This window comes from Crocuta crocuta, unplaced genomic scaffold, assembly GCF_008692635.1.
Source record: "Crocuta crocuta isolate KB4526 unplaced genomic scaffold, BGI_CrCroc_1.0 scaffold14, whole genome shotgun sequence".
NCBI classification, from domain to species: Eukaryota; Metazoa; Chordata; class Mammalia; order Carnivora; family Hyaenidae; genus Crocuta; species Crocuta crocuta.
In genome coordinates this window covers 3122959-3147227 of record NW_027530209.1, presented here as the reverse complement: position 1 = coordinate 3147227, position 24269 = coordinate 3122959, and the positions used below count along the sequence as shown (strand labels likewise).

The 24269-nt window shown below is 41.7% G+C and overlaps 1 protein-coding gene across 1 annotated transcript in view; it reads right to left on the bottom strand.

Annotated features, from left to right (window-relative positions):
- The window catches only part of SLC25A13 (solute carrier family 25 member 13), a 184552-nt gene that overhangs the window by 107082 nt on the left and 53201 nt on the right, over positions 1-24269 (bottom strand). The window contains exon 5 of the mRNA XM_077765407.1: positions 6110-6225. Within this exon, the coding sequence (XP_077621533.1) occupies positions 6110-6225 (116 nt within the window). The remainder of the gene's footprint in view (positions 1-6109; positions 6226-24269) is intronic.

Here is a 24269-nt window from a genome sequence, read left to right as displayed (position 1 = left end):
CATGCTGATACTCAAAAAACATATATTTTAAAGAGATAAGGTCTTAAATATTATAAATTGAAGCTTTTACAAATATCTCTTCATGCAATAGTGTATAGATTTATAATTAATATAATGTGACTTTATTCATGATTTCTTTACTTTGGTTAAATGACTAGACCATCAACAAATATCATTTCCTCTTTCCTCTTCCTAGCCTGCTTGCTTTCCCCATGATTTCCTCTCTTTTGTACACCCTTTTCTCCCACTACATTAATCAAAATTTGACAATATCAGTGATGTTCAAATTCTGAGTATTCTGAAGTTCCTTTCCACTGATTATATTCAATGTGTTAGTAACATAATATACATCTATTAAGATTCATGTATTTTTTTAAAAAACTATGCTTACTCTTCAGGTCAGAGGTAAAATATAGGTCCTGTTCCTGCTACCTTCCTTCTGAGAGGTTAGCACAGATTCCTACTGGCAACAGACCTACCTACAAAATGGCAGACCTCCACTAGCATCTTTAGATGATGAATCACACAGATATGTACTTTTTTCTTTCAAAATTTATAGTCTTCACCAACTTACATTTTCCAAATACAGTGGAACAGGCTAACATTTATTACTGAATAAGCCTTTATTTAAATACTTCAAAGAAACCTTAAGGCAGTTGAAAATTTATACACATATAGACACACATAAACATACTACAAATATTCAATGCAACAGCATTCAAAATTTCAGAATTTTTGTGAAAACTACTTTTTCTAAAATTGTTTTGATAATCCAAAAGGCCAAGAATAGCCACGATAATCTTAAAAGCTGGAGGATTCATCTGAAATCAAGACTTATTATAAATCTGTAGTAATTAAGAAAGTATAGCGATGATGCAGAAAGACAATTACAGAAGAACACACTTCAAACAGATGAGTGATTTATCATCACTGTATCACCATAGGGCAATAAAAGAGTGATCCTTTCAGTAAATGGTGCTGGGAAATTAGATATCCTTGGGGCGCTGGGGAGTGACCCCCACTACATGCAAAAGGAAACAAACAAAAAACCCAAACACGTTCTAAAAAGAGTAAAAATCAAAATTTGAAAGGATAACAAAAAAACTTCTGGAAGATAACATAGGAGGTATTATCTTCGTGACCTTGTGGTAAGCAAAGATTTCTTAAACAGGACACAGAAAGCACTATCTATATAGGAAAATGCCGATCATTTGCACTACATTAAAATTAAGAACTTCTGTTCCTCGGGGCTCTATTAAGTGAGTGGAAGTGCAAGTCAGAGAGTGAAGTTATCTGTGAGATACACGCTGCACTAGACAAATAGTACACCACTAAAGAGGATGTGCTAATGGCCAGTAAAACTTTTTAAAACATCGCAGAACCCAGTAGTAATCCAGGAAATGCAAATGAAAGCCACATAGTGAGATATCACTAAAATAAAAATGACTGGTAATACTAAGTGTTAGCCAAGACATAGAATAAAGAGAACTCTTACACACTGACAGTGTGAATGTAATCTAGTACAAACACTCTGCAAAACTGTTTGGCAGTATCTATGGAAGCCAGGTATACACATTTTCTATGACCCAGAAATTTTACTCCTAGGAATGCCCCCCCACGTCCACATCCCAAAGATGTATACAAGAATGTTCAAAGTATATTATTTGCAGCTGCCAAAAACTGGAAGTGTGCAAATGTCTACCAATGGCAAAGTAGACAGTCATGCAGAGGAATACTATGCAGCAATGAAAAAGAACAAAGTAAAAATACACACATCACAAACATGACTGAATCACAAATACAATTTAAGCAAAAGAAGTCAGAATAAAACAGTACATTCTTTATCGTTCCATTTTTATTAAGTTTAAAAACAAGCAAACCCAACTGATGGTGACAGATGTCAGCTGTGACCACTGGGCCTGGGGGGCAATAATAGGGAAAGGCCCCATGGAGCGCAGGCACTATTCTCTCTCTCATCTGGATGACGACAGATACATTATGCAAAAGCTCATCAAGACGTACACTTACAACGTATGCATTCTTCTGTAAGGGCGCTATGCTTATATAAAGTATACTTTAAAGATTAAAAGTAAAAAATCACCATCACATATAAAATAGGCTAAAAACACAAAAAATATATAGAACAAAATATATTTTCTTTACACGTACAGAACTGCAAACTGTTAACTAGAATCTTCTTATACTAACATCCTGTTACCCATGTTACACACTTGTTGACACCTCAGAATGCACTTAAAAATATCAGGTACCAAAGTGAGAAAATAGGGTAAGAACCAAATACTGGAGATACACTTTCCCTCAAATGAAACAGGTGAACATAATGACCTAGACATCAAAGGAACAAAATTGGCCTAATCAAGATCTTTTCTTTGTAGCAGACACAGAGTAATCTAGACATGAAAACATGCTAAACATAAATGAGGCCTCAGAGAAAATGGGGCAAGCTTTTGCTGAAATGTGACACTTGATTATCTACGGCTCATGCCACCTCATTGTTTGTTTGGTGTGTACCAGAATCAGCATTAGTGGGAGCATGAACGCTGCTGGCTTGTTGACAAACACTGGTGCCTCCTGAGTTTAGTCACGGAAGCCTGCCTTCAAATAAGCCCTCAAGTGGAAACCCACTATGTGTACAGATAGAGTGTAACTGCTCTCCTCTGGATGAAACGCAAGGCCGGGAGACACAAGGAACAGACACGGCTCTCCTGCCTGGCCTGCCCCCCAGGGGAAGGCTCCAGATGAGCCTCTGTGTCCTGTGAAACAGTGCTTCCCTCATGGCCACACCGGATTGAGCCAATCTGGGAGGTAAAAAAAAAAAAAAAAGAGTCCTTCCTCTCTCACCTCTTCAGGCTTACCCCTCCCAAAGACACACCCAGGCAAGCTCTGAAACACAAAAGGAGCATTCTTGGTTGATGGGTTTACAAGGAGCTAAGGATGCAACCAGAGATAGGAGTGTCACTGCATAGACCTCAAACAGTGTCACACAGAGACACAGCCCAGTCACAGATCTGGATTCTCTTAATTCTGTGGGTTTATGAGACCAAGGCTGAATAAGTCCTCTTTTCTGTCCACCTGTTTTTAAAAAAATTTCTTCAACCCCATATGAGTTTCCTGGAAAACACACTTATTGCTGGCTTCTTCTAAAGATACCTGCTGTTGGAGTGACTAGGTGGCTCATTTGGGTAGGCGTCTTACTTCAACGCAGGTCATGACCTCGCAGTCCGCGAGTTCAAGCCCCATGTCGGGCTCTGTGCTGACAGCTCAGAGCCTGGACCCTGAATTGGAGTCTGTCTCCCTCTCTCTACTCCTCCCCCGCTCACACTGTCTCTCTCTCAAAAATGAAATGAAAACATAAAAAAATATTAAAGAAAAACAGTAAAGATACCTGTTGTTGAAACACTCCTTAGGCTCCCACACCCCCTATATTGTTTGTTTACTGGGGTAAAACCCTATTATACGCAGCACACACCTCTCATGGATGACACTGCTCTACCTTCTGAAAAAATGTTTTCATTTTTTTTTTTTGCAAGTTGATGGTCATTTGGGTATCTACTTTGTAGTATGCATATCCCTTAGTTTAATCCCAAAAAGGGATGAATTGCTCAGAAAGGCCCAGGCTACATTGTACGACTTCCCCCCATACTGGGCGAGGACCCCATCAGCTTACCATAAATGGATAGAGGACACACCCTGTGTATATTCTGTAAGACAGGCAGGCTCTAGAACAAATGACCTGTGGAGGGCGGGGGCACTGGGAGAGAAGCTGCACATTCTTCCATAAGTTACGTGCAACTGATGACACAGTCAGAACTGTAGCCCCTCGAAGGCACCACTTCTTATGTCAATCTCTTATGCCTTCAGAGATGGGACAGTGTTGCACAGAACAGATGGTAAGAAAGTTACCGGCTAACTGGCCAGTGGTTACACTGCAAGTTAAAAGTACAGGGTATCCCTCCCCCAACTCCCCCCCCCCCAAAAAAAACAAGAAAGAAAACGAAAATCCTCCTTTGCTCTCTTCAAGTTTTTTCTTTAGTAATATTTTTATAGAGGCCTTTGTTCTCCAGAGAGCACTTTTGCATGCAGTATAGATTTTCATCCTCACACAGTCTTGATAAAGGAAATTATTATTACCCTGATCTTATGGATGCGGAAAATATGGCTCAGGAAGTTGAAATGATTTAGTCATCAACAAGCCGCTAGGAGGAAGCAGAAACAGAACTCTCATGCTAGTCTCCTGTTACACCTCACAGATGACCCTCTCTCCTGCATCCTGCTTCTTCACCTCTTCTTCTCTTCTGCTCACACTAACACACACCCCTCCTTGCACTGGGGACAGCCTCTCTTTCCTCCGCCAGGCCAGTGGTGTGGCTAGTGCCTCCAATAGCCCTTACTGTTTCATGCTCATGATGTAAGGAAAACATCTAGAGTCCATTTCTCAGGGCCGCCATCTCCACCCCGTCTCTCTCACACTTCTCCCTCCAGACGTGCAACAGAAAGGAGGAAGACGAGGGTGAACACCGGTGCTCAACTCACTCAAAGGTACAGGTGTTCCTCTGTTCATCCCCAGGAAAAGCTATCGTAATATTTTCATCCAACTGGCTTCCAGCGGGTAATCAATGCCACCATGAACTAGCTGCTCATTATTTAGTTGAAAGTTTCAGTGGGGACATTTTTTGTTGGGGCTCCACTGAAAAGCTGTGGTTACAGTTATACTAAGAGGAATCAGGTGATGGAAAAGAAAAAAACTAAAATTATTCCAGAGATTTTTAAATATGAAATAATTCTCACGAAGTGTTCATGGAAAGCATCTGAGCTTCTAGATTGTATGAAACAAAACCATGTTTCGCCTTTGCCCTAGATGATCCAGCCGTCAGTAACTGTCATGTCAAAGGAACATGGAGGATCAGGTGCAGAAGGGGAAGGCTTCTAGAATAAGTGTATTATGCTGTCTTATCTATGCTTTACGTAGTTATTATCTTCACTTCAGATAAGGAAAACGAAGACCTGAGAGGACTGACATGCTCAGAGATGAAAGAGGCAGAGCTGGAAGTAGGTAAGCCTCTCCAATTCCACAACCACTCCAGAATGGATAGTACTCTACTATACCAGCCGTATTTTCCTCCTATCTGCACGTTTCTCACAGTCCATCAAGTAAGACAAGCCCAAGAAGTCTAAACCGATTAGAAACTATGAATAGAGACATTTGAAATGGGCATGTGAGCCATCTCCCCTGAGCAAACCATCCACAAGCCCAAACAGGCTCTTCCCCAGCTGCAGGGCCATCTACAGCAGGTTTGCAGGCACGAATATCGCACACTGGATACTACACAGTCCAAGGAAAATGCGGTACTCTCTGTCAACTCTATCTTCAGTGTAAAAAGTTTATTCTTACACTTTTTTAAAACTTCAGTAAGCAGTTTATTTTTCATAAAGAACCTATCTATCACTGCCCCGCCACCTCCTTTCTCCTAATACTTAAAAGACTTCTGGGTTTTCTGCAGCTTTGCAGCTACTCCTGGTGAGGCTGGTTCTCCCCTTTTCAAAATAAAGAAGGTGGCAGCACAGCTGGCACCACCAACCCAGCCAAGGGGGGTCGTGCACCGCTTGGAAGAACACGGCTCTGCACACACCACCTTCAGCTGCCGTCCTGTGCAGGGCTCTGCACGCACGCTACTCTGTGGGGACGAGGTCAGCACTCTGAGGACCTTGTGCATTGTACCTTCTGTTCATGGGCAGTTTATTACCGCCTTCAGCCTGTTGGCGGGAAGCACCACGGGAAGGGAAGCAAGAGAAGTCCTGCTGAGTTTGCATGGTCTACGGCCCAGTGAAAAAGTCATGTGCACTCTCCCTTGCCTGAACACTACACCAGAGTATCAATACTGAGCCAGAAACCCTGTTTTTTTTTTTTGTTTTGTTTTCTCCATAAAGAAAGAGACCTGAACTGGACCCCCAAATCACGAAGATATCTTTGCTCAAAGGAATGTGCTGAACTTCTCAAAAGCCTTTTCGTACACTTCATTCAAAAGGGGAAAAAAATGCTCACTCAAGTGTGCACTTACTTCGGTGCACACACACTCACACCCCTTACCAAATGTAACTTCTCCTTTGCCAGCTTTGTCAAATAGCTGAAAAGCCACCATGAACAAAGCATCCGGGGCACACAGGACAGATTCAAATGCTACGAATTCTTGAAAGGATATTAATCTGCAACATAAAACAAGCACAAAGCATAAAATCAGTAGCTTGCAGAAAATAAAAGCATACACAAATACACACTGAGGAAAAATATTAAATGTCACTGTCAAAAAATTAAACTCAAACCTAAACATTTATAAACACTTAGCATTTCTTTTCACATACAGTGGACTGAAATAACAATGTACAGAATCTAAAGAACATGACAGGTTTGAATTATAATTTCAAATGTAACCGTACTAGCCAACATAGCATTTTTGTTTCAGGCATATCATTGGACTCTAGAATTAAAGCTTAGATATTTTAGATTAAGCTGTGATTGTGTAGCAGCAAAATAAAACAGCTTTGTCATTCATTAATACCTTTATACACCATGTAAAATTGGTTCACAAAGACTCATTCATTGTTGATACCTACTGACCACATGTGGATTCAACTAGGGATAGTATGGGTAGGGGTGGTGGAATACAAACGGACGTGAAACGTGACGTCAAGCAACTTCTAGTCTCATAAGGCACATAACACTAGTCTAGATCTACAAACAGTATAAAGACCAATCTAAGACAGGGACCAATATAATGATAACAGAATTGTGGTAGGAAAGAAAAAAAAGAAAATAAAATCTTTGTAGCAGAAATGGAATATAAGCTGGGTCTCGAAACATGAGTGAAACTAGGTACGTAGGAATGGGCACAGAAGGGCGGGCACTCCAGTGGGGAGATGCTTGCAGAAAGGCAGGTGCAAGGAAGCTAGGGCGTGTACAAGCAGAATGGTGAGGAACTGATTTTGTCAGGGCAGTAGAGCACGTGAAAGAAAACATGGTGAAAGGAGATTAGAAGTGTCAGACCAGAGATGGGCATGAAAACAAAAGAAGGGCCTGGTTTCTCTTCTCAAGGAAGCAAGCAGTGACTGAAACTGTTTAAGCAAGGTCATGACATGATCAAGTCTGGTTGTTCGGAACAACATGATGAGGAGTAAACGCACCAACAAAAGCCTTTCCAGAAATGTTCTTTGCCACTACTTTGTACTTTAACTGTCCCAAATATTCCAATGATACACTGAAATAGTCCAAGTGTCTGGAGGATACAGAGGGAGGAAAAAAACAGAAGCATTGCCCTATGTTTCTCAAAACACTTCATTACTTCGAAACATCTCATAGAGAGAATGCATTTTTGTACAAAGTGAATGTTACAAAGTTCATGGTTTCGCAGAATGTCACCTGCTCGTAATGTCACAAAGAAAGGAAAAGCATATGGTGTGTTCAGTATACTATCTCTGTTATTCACCATCCAAAACACAACCTTCTGAATGCATGGGAACATTCAGGAATAGCATGTGTTTCAAAAGAATGCATGCCCAAAACGTCTTCTCTACCATTCAGTCTGTCTCACTGAGAATCGATGTGCAAGCAAGGTCAGGAGTAGGTAGGCATGGGAGAGGAACCAGAGTTGAGTCAAACATTCTTAAGGGGCCTCAAAGAGCTTACAATCTGTTAGGAGAGGGCAAGGTAGTCATGTGCATATATACCCACCAGAATGCACAAGTTGAGGATCAAAACTAAAGAAGAAATAAAGTATTAAGGGACACAAAAGAGCAATTTATTCCGGCTACAAAAACTGTGGAACACTGTATGTAAATGGGGCACTTAAAGAAGAAATTTTAAACATTTGTTTATTTATTTTTGAGAGAGACAGACAGAACATGGAAGGGGGGTGGGTAGAGAGAGAGGGAGAGAAAGAATCCCAAGCAGGCTCCACACTGTCCACAGGGAGGCTGATGTGGGGCTCAAACCCACGAACTCTGAGATCAAGACCTGAGCCAAGATCAAGAGTTGGACAGATGCTTAATGGACTGAGCCATTCAGGCACTCCAAAAGAAGAAATTTTGAAGCTGAGAAGATCTTAGAGATCATCTACTTCAACCTCCTTATGTTACTTTTGAGGAAACCAGAAGTTAATGACTGTGTGACAGTGAAGCACTTGTGGCATTTGGGCCTAAAAGCCAGGTGTCCTGGTTTCCATCTCACTGAGACAGGATTCCATCCGGCAGGGGAAGGTGGAGAGAAGAGTGAAGGGCAGAGACACGTGGTTCTCTGAGGAAAGAGCGGAGCGGAGCGGAGCACGGAGGTCAGGACAAAGCGTGCTGTGGTTAAGGCAAGGACACCTGTGTTGCCGACCTTGCACGTAACAGGTTGTGAGGAGTGAAGAGTGGCTTGAGCTGTAACGCTGGCCACGTATGCAGGACCTTAAAGGGCATCTCACAAAATCTTGACTTTGTTAACAAACCGTGAGAAGTCCCTGAAGGTTTGGGAGTTAATAACTATCAACTTCATATCACAGCAAAGGAATTGGTGTGGAAGATGAATTTAACAGGGGAGAAAGATAAGATGTGGAGAGACAGCCTCAGGGCTGGGGGCCACAGGGGTCTAAGCCAGAGCTACCAATTCCAGGACTGAACAGGCAGGAAAGACTAGAGAAACGCAGTTGAGGCAGAAGTCACAAAACATGGTGGCGACTGGATGTCGGAGGCTGAGGGCCAGGAAAGAGGTCTAGCTACTTCCAAGACCTCCAACCTGGATAACTGAGCAGGATGATGACACACCACCAAATATAAAGGGGAGAAAAAAGTGAAAAGAGAGAAGGGCCTGTGAGCCTGTAAGACCAAAGCTGACCGTGTTACATCTGAGGTACCAGTGGGACACTGAAGATGGTGTCCAGCAGGAAACCAAAAGCACTGGTGTGAAACTCAGGAGAGGAGCTGACAGGAGTTGAACTGTATCCACCCCCCCTACCAAAATTCATGTTGAAGTCCTAACCCCCAGGACCTCAGAATATGACCTTTGCTTGGAAGTAGGGATGTTGTAAAGGTAAATAGTGAAGATGTGCTCATACTGGAACAGGGTGGGCACCTAGTCCAGTATGACTGGAGTCCTCATAAAAAAAAGGGAGGTTTGGACACAGACATGCACACAGGAAGAACACCATGTGAAGATAAAGGGGCACTGAGCAGATGCTTCTATAAACCAAGGAATGCCACAGATTTCCAGCAGACCACCAGAAGCTAGGGGACAGGCATGGAACAGATGCTCCCTCATAGCCCTGAGAAGAAACCAGACTTGCTGACACCCTGGATCCCAGCCTCTAGAACTGCAAGACAATAAACGTATTGTGTTTAAAGCCATCTAGTTTGTGGTAGTTTGTTACAGCAGCCCTAGCAAACTAACACAAAGGCCAAGATTGGAAACACAGATCCGGGAGGTTTTAAACAAAGGCTACTTAAGGCTGTGAAGGAAACTGTCTGGAAGCATCTCCGTCCAGAGGCATGCTCAGCATCCTCCACGACACTGCCATAGCGGACAGGGGAAAGTGTTTCTGCTTGTCTGCTTTCTTCTAACCACCACTCTTACCCCAGGGCTCCTCTGAGCAGGTAGCAACAACCACACAGCCACACTGCTCCCCAGTTTAACTTGCTGGCAGTCTGTCAAGGCAGAAAACAATCATATTTGCTCAATTATCCCTGAACAGACATTAGGTTAATTAAAAGCGAATTGTACACTGTGTTATCCAGAAAAGAGGCACTTTTTTTTTTTAATTTAATGGTCTGAAGAAAGAAAGGCTTAAATACAATAAAAAGAGCATCTTTCCTCTCTCAAAATGGCTTGAGAAACCTGAACATTATCTATGTGGGTGAACAAATCCTCATCTGGCAGCGTCGATGTGGTTTCATAACCATATCTGGCCAATGAATACTCTGGTATTTTAGGCATGTTACAGATACCAAAAAGGTATGTAATTTGGTAATCCTGTTAGATACAAGTATTATACATCTATGTAGGAGGTACACAGATGAACCATGAAATCATAATGTCTTACTGTTCAGCAAGATCATTTTGGATTTTCAAGGTAATCTGACGAGAAGGCTATCAGAATAATTACATAGTACTATATTCATTTACAGAACGCTATCTAAACACACACACACACACACACACACACACACAAACACACACACACACTTCCTATAAACAGTACTTCGGTCTTGCTTTACAGATTTAATGGGTATTAACATAAATTACAACAAAGAATACAAGCTTAATCAAGTTCAGACCTGGTTGGTGAGCTCACTTGGTTCCTTTTCCACCCAAAACTTCTCTGAAATGCTAGATGCCCTCTAAAATAAATCACACAACTCTGATGACAGTAGTTCCATGACTACTGTCCGAGGAACAGTGTCTGACACCAATGCTCACCTGCAGCAACTAATAGTGGGCCATGGGTCAGCGAAGCGAAGTAAACCCAGAAGTCCCATTTTTCACAGGCCTACAACCACTCAGATGAGGGAAGAATAGGTTTCTAACTACTCCATTTCCTGGTTCCAGAGACTTTTTTAAAGTCATTTTTGTGTTTCAAACCACTAGGGCCATTATTCTCTTTACTCTAAAGCCATTTTTAACAGCAGCAACTTTACAACTCCTTGAAAGTCCATGTAAAGTAACCCAAACACCACCTACAATACCCAAATACTGAGCCGAAGAGAAAAGGGACTGAGTATAGACTGGATCAGTACACTGTGCTTAGGACTGTGTAAGATGACATAACTATACACACCGAAAGATACTAGAAGGACACGTACCAAGATGACGCCCGAGTGTCCTTAGAGTAGCATAACTTTAGGTCTCCTCCTCTCAGCTTTGGAAGGGATAGCTCTCAGACTGGAGACACTTAAAACAGAGCAGACTGAAAACCATGATATACTGGGGGGAAAGTGGCAAGTAACAGAAGCAGAGATAAATTACTTAGCATTTCAGAGGAAGGAAAGATATTATCACATTGAGAGGAAAGAGATTGAGAATGTCAGTAAAATCACATGACATCAGAGGGAAGATATGACCAAGTGGACATGTACCATCTGTCCTGCAGGAGATGTAGACGTGCTGGAGCAGAGATGGGAGGTGGGGGGGATGGACAGGCTGGCAACCGCAATGAGGCTTCAGTGCCTCCTCTATGTGCTGAGCAGAGGCCGATGCTGGGAAAACACAGGGGAAAGGTGCACCCTCTGCCCCCTAAGAAGTGATAGCCCAGGGGGTAGATGGCGAGGTTGGAGAGGAAGAGCCACAAGAATTACAAGTTTAGGGGCGCCTGGGTGGCTCAGTCGGTTAAGCATCCGACTTCGGCTCAGGTCATGATCTCATGGTTCATGGGTTTGAGCCCCATGTCGGGCTCTGTGCTAACAGCTAGCTCAGAGCCTGGAGCCTGCTTCTGATTCTGTGTCTCCCTCTCTCTCTGACCCTCCCCTGCTCACGCTCTCTCTCTCAGAAATAAAATAAAAACATTAAAAAAAAAAAAAGAATTACAAGTTTACTGGGTAAGGGCAGGTGCAGCGGTGCTCACATCCTGATGATAGACAAAGTCTGAAATTCTTAGTGATATGATGACTCTGTGCTTCAAACCATTTAATCTGGCAATGCTAAATGAGCTGAAGGAGAAGAGTGTAGAGTTGGTGAGACGTGTTGGTTGAACCCAGGGAAGAACCATGAAGACCTGAGGGGAAGGAAGGGCTCCTTATGACTAGCGATGCGAGTGTATGGTGCTCCGCCCTCGAGAGCGGGCAATCTGATAGCACAGCAACAGTCTTAAAAACACTCACACTCTTTGATCCCACAATCCCACTTCTAGGAACGCACCCTAAAAAATACCAAATGAAGGTGTACAAGCTTTTATGTACAGGGATGTTGAAGCGGCATTGTTGATATTAGTGCAAAAAGTGAAAACCACCTCAATATGCAAAAATATGTGACTGATTACATAAAGGAATATCCATATATAGAATACTATCCAACCACTATAATTGTTACATAAACAAATTCACATTAGGTAAAAAATCAGTAATACAAATGTATGTTAAAAAAAATCCCATTTTGTTAAAAATGGACAAAAATAATACTTTATACACATACATAAAAGTGTGAAGGATGCATGCCAAAGTGTCAAACGCGGTTCTCTCTAGAGAGAAATATTAGAAATTTAAGGTTTTTATCTTTTTGTTTGCCTATATTTTCTACTCTTTTCAGTAGTAAAATTACTTTGTAATAAAAGGAAAACTAAAATGTATATGAAACCAAACCTCAAGGATTTAATAAACTTAGGTAAGTGGCAGAAGACCTAAATAAAGTTTGGGGAGGGTACTGAAAAAAGAAACAAATGATGGAAGGAGTCACACTAACTGGCTATCCAAGGTGGATAACCTCCAGTTTCTCTCTTCCTCCTGCTGTTGCTTATTCTCAGCAGTGGCTTATCCCCTATGTGGTCCCTTTCACCTCCTGCCTGGCTCCCACCTCCAGGCCAACTCTGTGGCTAGCAGAGTTTAAGCAACTGCACATAAGGATCTGATCTGTTCAGCTTTCAGGAAGTTTGGATGTAGACAATGCACCATATCAAAATCCAATTACCACTTTTACTTAAGGTTCCTAACCACAAGAGTGCTTCGCAAAAATAACTTCTCCTTATAACCCTCTTCCGTGTGTTACAAGAGAAGCCAAACAATTGTCCAGGATTAACGGCAGAGATAAAAGTAAAATTGAACTCCAAACACTGGGTCCCAACCACCAGACCACCCAGGTTCAAGTATCTGTGAATGTCGAGGGGGATAAAAAAAACAAACACAGAACTCAGTTTCCTAAGATCTCCAGTTTAGCAAAAGAGCTTTGGCCTCCATGATTTTAACATCTTTAATAGCTTTGGGGGTTTTCCAGCTCCTTTATCTCCCTCCCAAATGCCTTGCAAAATATATACTGTTCAGGCCACCAGGCAAACAAATATGCTCCTTGCACCTACTGTATACCAGGCAAGGCCCTAGGCACTAAGGCTACCATGAAAATGAAGATGAACAGAATCCACATCTCAGGGATCTCCACTGTAGTGGAGAAGGCAGGCAGTGAGCACAAACAAGTAAAAATAAGAGGATTCATAATCGGCTAACATCTGTGTAGAGGATAAAAGAGAGAAATGCTTTAAAGCAGTGCTTCTCAGCCCCAGAGAGCCTAGTTAATTGGTCTTAGGAGGGACCTGAGCAGTCATTTTTGTTTTAACCTTCCCAAGTGTAGCCAAGCTTAAAATGATGTGGATGGGAGAGGGGCTGTCTGCCTATGTGGCCAGCAAATGCCTCTTGGGAGGTGCAATAAGTCTCAATGATGAGGAGGAAGCCCTGGGAAGATGTGGAACAAGAGCATTTGGGACAGAAGAACCTCAGTGAGGGGCTGGCCCTAAGACAGGCCAACCTTGGCAAGATCCATGCAGGGGGCGGGGAGCCACCAGAGGGCTGGAGACGGGAGGACTGAAGCTGGAGGGAGATGGGGATGAGGGAGCATGCAGAGCACACAAGGCTATGTGGATTCCACTGCAAGCATGCATGGGGGACAGCCACTGTTGGAAGGCGTTAAGCTCAGGAGTGATGGGATCACATGGAAAGAACACTCAGGACACTGCGGAGCATGGACTGCAGGGAGAAGAAGCGAGCCCAGTCCCCATTGGCTGCAGCAGGCTAGGCTGAGGGCTTAGCAGGAGAGAAAACGGAACGGAGAGGGTTCAAATCCAGGCTTTGCCCAAGAAGTCACGGCGCACAGCTTGTAAAACCCAGGGGCAAATTGGGCGCCCCCCGGAAACCCAGTGGCCTGTGATTGTACAGCCAATGGCAGCCAGACGCACAGACTCTGAGGCCCTGCAGTTACAGAGGATATGAAAACTACTAGTTGGGCAGATGATGGAGGAGCTCATAAAGAAAGATTTTATTTAACATGCCAGTTGATCGTCAGTGAGAAAACAAACTAAGCCTCATAACCCCAATTATGCAAATTCATCACAAGTGTTCTCAACACACTTTGAAGACACGATGAATAATTACCCAATTTTATATCCTAAAATCATTAGGAGTAAGGTGGAAAAAAGCCCAAGTTCTAGTTTTTCCTTTGCCTAAGTGGCTGAATGATCCTGCTGGACAAGATGGAGCAGATCTCCTCTCCTGATCTATGGAGGAGGATCTATCCAATGCCTTTCAGTCTACTATCCCATTTTCTTCCATGTTTGGTTCCAGGGGGCCGTCCAGTGCCCATCCCAGCTCCGGCTCTGGCCTTGGCATTGCCGGGAGTAGATCTGTCCAGAGACCAGCTGGGCTCCTCAGCTCTACATGCTATTTAAATTCATTGGCTCCAAGGAAATCTGGCAAACTGAATACTGTTCAAACAAGCATGCTACTGCCTGGCTTTGAAAACCTATTAAAGATTTTATTAGCAACTTTACTATACTGTTATCATGAATTTAGCCTATAAATACACCTCTGCATAGATCACTGCCTCTATATTGCCAAAAGTAGATAAATATTACAGACCCTTGTAATTGTGAGCTTGACTCAGTAAGTGATAAGCCCATACTTCCAGATCTATCTGTCTGTCCACACCTTGCAATTCACTCCAAACAGCACGGGGGCTCCCCAAGGCTGACCGTGACAACTACTGTGATTTATAGAGGGCATTCTTATACCTCCAACATCTCCTTCCTTATCAGAGGGATCAAACATATTTAACAGGTATGACTCACCCCCATTCTACTTTTTGTTAATAGTTCACTGAACTACACACTCAAAAATGTCTCCCACCTAAATACGTTCTATACCCCATTCCTTCTTCTCCTCCCTGTTAAGTAACACTGTTCATTGTCCAATGACCTCAGGAGAATCTGTCACGTCCTGTCACCTCTCCAACCTTTCAAACTTTGAGTCATAAAGAGGTTATAATCATGGCCAATCCCCACAAGAGTAATGCTGGATCAAGGAGAGAACGCCCCCAGAGACAAATCATGTTCTCCATCTTTGTAAGACTCTAGACAAATATCCTGTTCATTCTTAAACACTAACAGGCATTGGAGAAAAAAAAAAAAAACTAAAAAGCTATCTTATATGATGTTGTTCCCATTGTGTCTAATGACCAATATTGGAAGAATTTAATAATGTGCAGCATAAATATCACATACCTTAATTACATCACTGGGTATACAGCATTTTAAGATCTAACCAAAGACTCAGATTTCTTTTAAGAGGATAAGTGTATTAAGTTAAAAAAAAAAGTCATAATGAAGTCATTTTAAATTGGAGGTTGCCTAAAAGGAGGAAAGAAATTAAAAGGGAAAAAATAAAGACCACTGGTTAAAAAAAAGAAGGTGGGGGAAAGTAGTTCTAAACCATAATGGAACATTCACTTAGGTAAGCAAAATAGACTGAAAAAAATGTTTATGTTTCCTAGATCTTCCTTTGTTATTTTAAGGCCGGATGAGAAGGCTTCAACTTTATTAACTTGGTAAATGAAGAAGAACAATGGGGATATAAACTTTAGATAAGAAATCAGGACCTGAAATGCCAGCAGGCACAAAAATTTGTTAACCAGCCTTTTTTAAGTGACCGCTGCATGCTGGCTATCACTCTGCATAAGGTAGCAGGTTAGCTGTTAGGTTGCCGCTGGATAACCAGGCAGTTAGTTTAATGCTTCCAGTAGAGCACACGCTGCCGAACCCTGTACTTATCTGACTTGAGTCTTCAGTTTCATTGTTCCCTTGGTTCAGAGCTGAAAAACACAAAAGGTACCTTCCACTCAAGAGATTTTGTGAGTGCTTAAAAAGCTCGGAAGACAGGCTGAAGAACAGAATTTTCTCATGCATACTTTTAGCAGATGCCCGTATTAAGCATGGGTGTTTCTCTGCTCAAATAGCATTTGAAACTACCAAAAATCGACTGAGTTAATTGGAACACAATGCTTCTCCCAATGTGTTTTTCTGCATCTCTGAAGCCAGGTAATGATGATTAAAGAGATATTCGAAAATAAGCACCTAAGCACAGACACACAGAAAGCAACAAGAGCAAATGTGCTACTTTCTTGCATCTGCCAATGACAAATCCAGTTTGTCTATTAAAATTAAAAATTAAAAATAAGCAGCAACCAAACTTAAAAAAAAATACATGAAATTAAGCTTTACTGTTCCTTTTCAAGGAACATTATCAATTACTCAGAAGTACTTTAACTTTTTTTTCCCTTCAATTGTCAGTCTTATTGACAATTGACTTAATGGATACACACAAAAACCTTTTTCGATGTGATCATAACATAAGCATTTGGCAAAGCAAAATTTAAGTGACTGAAATAGCCTTTATCAAATTTTAAGAAATAAAATTATTCATGCTGTGGGCAAGAAGAAATAAAGTACCCAAGCTTGAGCCCAAATATCATACAAAAAAGCCAACATTAATATCTGCTGTGCCAGCTGAATTCAAATTAACCCAATTTTACATGTTAATTAAACCAGCTATTTTCTTCTTATTGTATTTTTGCTTCTTAAATAGTAGAGTCTACAAGTGATTCCCAACAGACTTGTTCCAACAACAATGACGTATTCATTTACTTCTATTATGACCGTACAATACAGTAACTGAGCAGTAATTTTTCACAGTCAATTACATGTGTGGCTCTTTATGCTTAAAGATGCTGAAATAATGTGTACTATAGAGCCATATGCCTGCATCTCTAGTCTGCCTGAGGCAGTTGCCTGGGTAACACATTTTCTCTTCGGTTTAGCATAACCCTTCATTGAATATCATTAGGTGTCATTAAATAGCAAACATTAACATGAACTTCAATACACTACTTAGATAGAGTCATTTTTCCCATGTAAACAAGTGCTCCATCATTTATAAGAAGCTTAAAATAGGTTATGATTTTCTGTATTTAAGATGATGAAAAAGAAAAAAAAATGCCCACGTGTTGATTCCAAATTGAATTTGCAGAAATTTCTAACATAGGAGAATTCAGACCAAGTTTCAGGGGTAACACTTCTTATAATATTCAATGTAAGCAAGGAAGAATTGGGGTTTTTTACTCAAAGTTTACTTTAAATTTACTCAAAGTTGTAAAATAATTCCAGCACTTGCATCTCAGACCATAAAAGACTTTTATTCTTTTCTGACAAGGTGGGGAGAAGACACTTGAGTTCAATAACAAATTAATTTAGAGGATAAGGTGCTTAAAAATCAATGCACGTAGCACTAAGTAGAAAGTATGGGAGACATAATGCATTATCTAAAATATTTTAAATATTAAAAAGTTAATAATGTGTTCCATAGTTTAGATACAGCAGTATGCAGTTTATACAGACTTTTTCAGAGCCAACAGCCGCATTAAGGGTAGCCACGGTCCCCAATAATCTTCATCAGCCCTCCATCCCACGCCACCCCACACAAACATCCATGTCTAAGAAACACAATGTGTGGAACACCTGGGTGACTCAGTCGATTAAGTGTCCAACTTCAGCTCAGTTCATAATCTGAGTTCATGATCTCACAGTTCATGAGTTCAAGCCCTACATTGGACACTGGGCTCTCTGCTGTCAACACAGCCCACTACAGATCCTCTGTGCCACCCTCCTCCTGCCCCTCCCCCCCCATCCACAGGTGCTTTCTCTCTCTCTCAAAAATAAATAAACATTAAAAAAGAAAAGCAATGTGCCTTCTTTAGAAACAGTCTCACACTTAGAGCTTCCCCACCCACCTTTCCCAACCACATTACCATTCTGAAACAGTGGACTTTTGATTTTTCTGAGACACATGGTAATTCGATACAACCTAAACTTTCAGCCCACAAGCAATTACAATTTGTCTTCTATCACCTGCATTACAAAGGGCTTCCAAATTGTCAACGTTAATTTTAAAGGACATGAACAAAATGAAACAAGTCATCAAATGGCATGGCTATCTCCGATATACTTTCTCACCTTTCCCAGGATAGGAGGAAGGCAGGCTTCAAAGGCCTGGAAAGGAGATGGGGGATGGGGTTCAAGACGACCAGAGTGATGATCAATAGTGTTCAAGGCTCAGGAGTCAGCTGCAAAGCTGCCCGGTCAACCTAAGAGTAACTAAAAAGAAAGTTCTGCCAAGAACAAATGAGTCCTTGGTTATCTGGGATTGAGATCCCAGATACAACTATGATGATAAATTGAGATCATTTTTCTCCCTCCCACATTGTTTTTCTAATCCACAACAAGAAAGAAACGGCCACATAAAATGCAATGACTTAGCCTCAGGTACCAAGCTTCTTCCTCCACTGTTCCATGAATATTCATGTAGCTGCTTGAATAAAATCTTAATCACCATATTCAGTCCATGGGTTGAGATATGGTTGGCCAAAAAAAAAAAAAAAAAAAAGTGTATATATATACACACACACACACACGTGTGTGTGTGTATGTATTTGATATTAAATGTATATTGCATTTTGGTTTTAATACTCTGCACTAAAATGAGGTAAATCATGAGAAACAAATTGACAGCACCAATCTTTAAGCCAAACATTTTCAAGGATGTAAGTGGGATTCAGTCATATTACTGAAGCCTCTATGACAATTTATGTTCTTAATGATTATCTAAGACACTCTAGGATTTCTAATAAAATTTTAAAATTAAAACTAAATTACATAAACTGCATTACTGCAAAAAGTAGCCTAATAACTTAAGAAAAACTATTAATGAGAATTGAAACAAATTGATTTCTGCTTACAATAGTTTAAGTGGTGTTTCTGGATTTTACCCCAAATCCATAATAAACAAAATGCTATTTCCATCCTTAGCCCTAATAAAGATTAGTTAAAATTCTACTACATGAACATAATTTGCTTGGCTAAGAACTGGTAAAGATCTGGAAAAGAAAAAAACAAATTTTTTGTATTTAATTGTATTTTGCCACACAAATAAACACGAACAAATATAATGAATTCACCTATTAACACAGGCCACCCACAAATGTAGATTCTCATTAAGAGAACCAAAAGCATTTATTATAACTGTTTGAGTCTGGTCTACATAGGTTTATATTTTATTTTATTTTCTGGAAGAACCTATATAAATGTTGAAAACAGGTAAGAAAGGAAAAATTTTCTGCCCAACAGCCTTCCCTATCCTATTCCACAATATCTCTGTATTCATTAGCAAGTCCTATTTCTAAAGGTCTCCTCACAATACCAAGCTTTTTTAAAAGCAGGCAATTACAACACAGAATAGTGATTGTAAAGAGTAATCAAAATTAGAAACTGTTGGGAGTACTTTATATTTTTGCAAAAGCAAATTAAGCTACGAGACTTTTGAAACGCTTTTGCTTTTTCTGGGTATAATTATTGCTAATTGTGGAAAAGCAGCATCAGTGCTTTAACGCCTTTTCCTTCAGTAAGTTGGTGACTGTTTTACTTCCTGACTTCAAAAAAACAAAACAAAAAAAAAAACAAAAAACCTGTAGAAGAAAGCAAGCACTGATCAGGACTTCATAAAAGGCATAGAAAGTCAGTTTCAAAATGAATTACACATTCAGCCAATACTTGGATACTTTCAAAAAGGGTTTTCCCCCATGGAAATGCAACAACCTTAGTGAATTTAAAAATTATATTCTACATCAATAACCAGAAGGATAATGAGAATTAAAATGCATTAAGAGGGGAGACAGGACTATATTTCTTTAACTCCACTGCAGAAGGCCTGAACTCACCAGACCATAAACACAGAGAAGGGCAGGGGACAGAGCCAAATCGACCAGGGGGAACAGAGGGCAGTGAACACCGCGGTCTTCACAAGGTGCTGAAGGGCAGGCTAGGAGTCTAAAAAGGATCACGAACCTAATCCTAGGAGTGGTTTTCTCGATACAAAGAATTACTCAGAGTAATTTTACAAAAACTAGAATGACCCTAGACTGCGGTGGCACCAGCCTATTTAGAGAAGATAAAAGTGAAGACAGGAGAAGAAAAAAGATTTGCTAAAAATTTCAGCACCTGTTACAGAGACAGCCTGCATCAAATGTTAGGGTTCCTGGGAGAAAACGGACAACCAGGGATTTTAACATGCTGAATTTCAATACGGAACCAAAAAGAAAGCCTGAGAATCTCATCCCCTCATCATCTTGATACTAATATGCCAAACACTCATGGCACTGTATGTGTCCAATCTATTCAAAGTCATTCAAAAAATATTCATGATGTGCTACTATGTGCCGACCACACTGTCCCACCATCTGCAGGTTCAGTGGTGAACAAAAGAGACAAATATCTCTGCCTTCGTGGAGCTTACAGGCAAGTGTGTGCGAGAAGGTGGAAAGGAAGATAATAAAACAGTGAATAAAATCCTTGTGATTCAAGATAACTATTATGAGGGACACTATAGTAAAAAGGAAAAGGCATGGGAGGGGTACGACTTAAAATAGTGTGTGCAGGGAAAACTTCCCTAAGGAGGTGTTATCAGAGCTAAAGGAAGTGAGTGAGCTTTCTGAGGGAAGAGGAAGTGCAAAGGCCCTGAGGTGAGACTGAGTATGGGGTGCTCAAGGTGCAGCAAGATCAATAAAGGGACTGGAACAAAGTAGGAGGAAGAAGAGGAGCAGATGAAGTAGGGGGGAAGGGAAGGAAAGTGGCCACTGTTAGACCTCATTGCACAGCAAGGACTCGGGTTTCTGCTCTGAGTGAAACGGGGAGGTAAACAGGTTGTGAGCCAGAAAGTGCCATGATCCAACTTAGGTATGAACAGGATCACCCTGGTTGCTGTGCTGAACAGACTGAAAGAAAGCAAAAATAGAAGCAGGGAGACCTGGTAAGAGGCTGTGACAATAATCTGAGTGAGAGATGATCTTGCCTCAGACTATGACACTAGCAGCACAGGAGGAAAGAAAAGGTCACATCCTGGATATCCTGTAACCTTCTGCCATAATGCTACAAATGGAATTTTTAAAAAAATCTAAATCATATAAAATTCAGGGGGTCACATTATTGGGAGCTCGATTAGTCACTAGCAATGAATCTAAAGAACCAGCCAACTGAGGGCCACGTGCCAATCCCCAGGTGCATGGAATCACTATGGAGTGAGTTAATGAAGAGTTTTAGTATTTTCTCTCTTTTCTTGCATGTTCATGTAATACAGTTTTATTTTTGAACATCTACATTTAGATGAGCTTTAAGAGAAAATAAAAATGAAGCCGAGCTTCAGTGGTGTGTACATCTGCTTCCTTGCTGTAGCTTTCACGCATCATCACCAGCAGCTGGTGCTTCCCTCTTTCCTGGTGCAGGTTACACGGGTTCTGTGTTAGAAACCAACCGGATGCATCTTCTACTAAGTACCTCCCCTCAAGGGATGCCCTGGTCAGGGAGCCTCAAACTGTCAGTCCTCCAGAGAGGACCATCGCAGTTATGAACTTGGGAGTTGGACACTTCCTCATAATTTGTCCCCTGTGCCTTTAGGAAACAAGACAAAGCCATTAAACTTATCTTGGAGTTTGCCTTTGGACCTTCTCTCATTTTCTGGGCTTGCCCCAGACTTCTGCTAGGTCTTTGTCTTTCTTGGTCAACTTTCTGGCATCTTCCTTTTTCGAACTGTCTACATAAGTATCGTGAAACCTGAGGAGCAGCTGCTACTGCTGCCACTGTGCTAAGAAACTGGACAGAAGGAGTTTTACCACATTTGGAGAGTAAAGCCAAGTAGAATGTCACAGAAGATTAAATGTGAAATGTGAGAGGAAAAGGAGGAAGCAAAGATGACTCCAGAGTTTGGGACCTGAGCAACTGGGACATGGAATGTCCTGAGATAGCAAATAAGAAAGGAAGAATGCTTTTGGAGAAAAGAACCAGGAATCCGGTTTTGAACACTTGAGGTTTCCGGAGTCCTGCTAGATATGCAAATGGAGATGTCAAGGAAGCAGGTGGACAATAGGACTGTGGAGTTGACTGGAAAGAGAGGGCTACAGACACAAAAGCAGAAGTTATGGAGTATTTTTTTTAATGTTTTATTTATTTCTAGGAGAGAGAGAGAGAGAGAGAGAGAGAGCGTGAGCAGGGGAGGGTCAGAGAAAGAGGGAGTCACAGACTGAAACAGGCTCCAGGCTCTGAGCTGGCGGTCAGCACAGAGCCCGACGCGGGGCTCAAACCCACGAATCGCGAGATCATGACCTAAGCGAAAGTCGGATGCTTAACCGACTAAGCCACCCAGGCGCCCCAGAAGTTATGGAGTATTTAGAACCATGAGGTAAGAGGAGATGAGATCACCAAGAAGTAGTAAGACTAGAAGTCCCAAGTATTGAGCTCTGAATGTGGGAGATGTGGAAGAATCTGAAAACAGGACTCAGAAAGGACAATCAGGGAGGCAGGAGAATAGGATGAGTGTCCTGAAAGCAAAGAGAGTATTTCCAGGAGGTGTGAGAGAGAACATATGTTAACGTGAAGACGAATGTTATCACTGGATTTTGTTATGCAGATCAGTGATAGCACAGATAGACCTGTGCCTGGTTCCTGGCACAGAGCTCCTAAATCCCTTGGAATTTCCTGGGTGACAGCAGTGTCTTTGTTCTTATAAGATGACTCTGGGTGGGCTCCTGAATAGGAGCTGGTCACTAAAAAGAGCAAGCCATGATTGCAGCTTGGAATTTTCAGCTCATCCCCCATTCTCCAGACAGGGCAGCGGGGCCGGAAATGGATGAAGCCTCCATAAAAATCCCAAAAGGGTTCAGGGAGCTTCCAGATGGATGACGTGTGGCAGCTCTGGGGGAGGGCACGGATCTCCATACCCACATTCCCACACCATGCCTGTGCATCTTCTCCATCTAGGTGTTCATCTGTCCTGTATCATATGCCTTTTTCTTTAATTTAAAAAAAAATTTAAGTTTATTTATTTTGAGAGAGACAGAGACAGAGAGAGTAAGCAGGGAGGGGCAGAGAGAGAGGGAAAGGGAGAAAGTAAGAGAATCCCTAACAGGCTCTATACCATAAGCATGGAGCCTGACATGGGGCTCAAACTGAAAAACCATGAGATATGGCCTGGGCCGAAATCAAGCCAGGCACTTAACTGACTGAGCCACCCAGGTAACCCCATTATCATATCCTTTTATAAAAACCCAGTGAAGAGTAAGCAAATTGTTTTCCTGAGTTCCGTGAGCCACTGTAGCCAATTAACCAAACTTAAAGTGGGGGTCATGAAACCTCCGATTTATGGGTGATCAGTTAGAGACACAGGTAACAACTTGGACTTGCAACTGGCGTCCGAAGTGAAAGTAGAGGGAGGCAGTCTTCTGGGACTCAACCCTCAACCCATAGGATCTGACGCTATCTCCAGGTAGATACTGTCATAACGGAGTTAAACTGAAAGCCTCCCAGCTGGTGCCACAGAATTGCTTGGTGTGCAAGAAAACCCACACACTGCTGACCGGCAGAGTTGAGAGTGAAGTATTCTGTGTGAATAGTAAAGGAGACACACACAGGAGGAAGAGTGAGTGTCTCCTTCTCAGGATCTTAATAAGAGCAGACTCCGAAGAACAGCAGAGGAAAATCCGAGAGGGGCGCATTCAAGCATGAATAGGCAGAGGTGAACTGTAAGAGCCAGAAGAGAACGCTCTTGATGAGCTCTCTAGAAAGAACAGAAGCGAGCCAGAAGCTAGTGGAGGAAGAAGTAAAATCATGGGAAGACTTTCTTCATATGGGAGAAATACTGGAAGGTAGGCGTGTTGCCAGGAAAGATGCCAGTGATGGGGGAGGAGGCGTGGCAGGGAGGGGAAGGAATGCTGGAGCCTATCTGTAAGAAGGGTGAGGAAAGAAAGCCGACTTCCCTATCATAGATGCTATTTCATGGGGCGACCACACAGAAGTGTGCACAGATCAAGGAGTAATCCCATCTAATCAGATGAGAAAACCACTTCAGAAAGTTGAGGTCACTTGCCTAAGCTAAGGTTCCAGAGCTTTTAAGAAACTTAGTAAGATGTAAATATGGTGTTTTTTTCAACCACTATTCCTGTTCTTTTCACTATACAATGCCTTTCCCATTTGAATAGTCCTTTCTGTCTGAGGGAAGTGGTTACCAGAAAAATGAGGAACACTGACCTCTGTAACATTGAAGCCCTTTTCCCGTATGAGTGGACAAGGGAAGCAAACAGCCTCGGAAGCGTTTGCTGCAGGAAAGTGTGAAGTAAGGAAGTAAAAGTGTGAGGATGGGAGGAAGTAAAAGGAAAC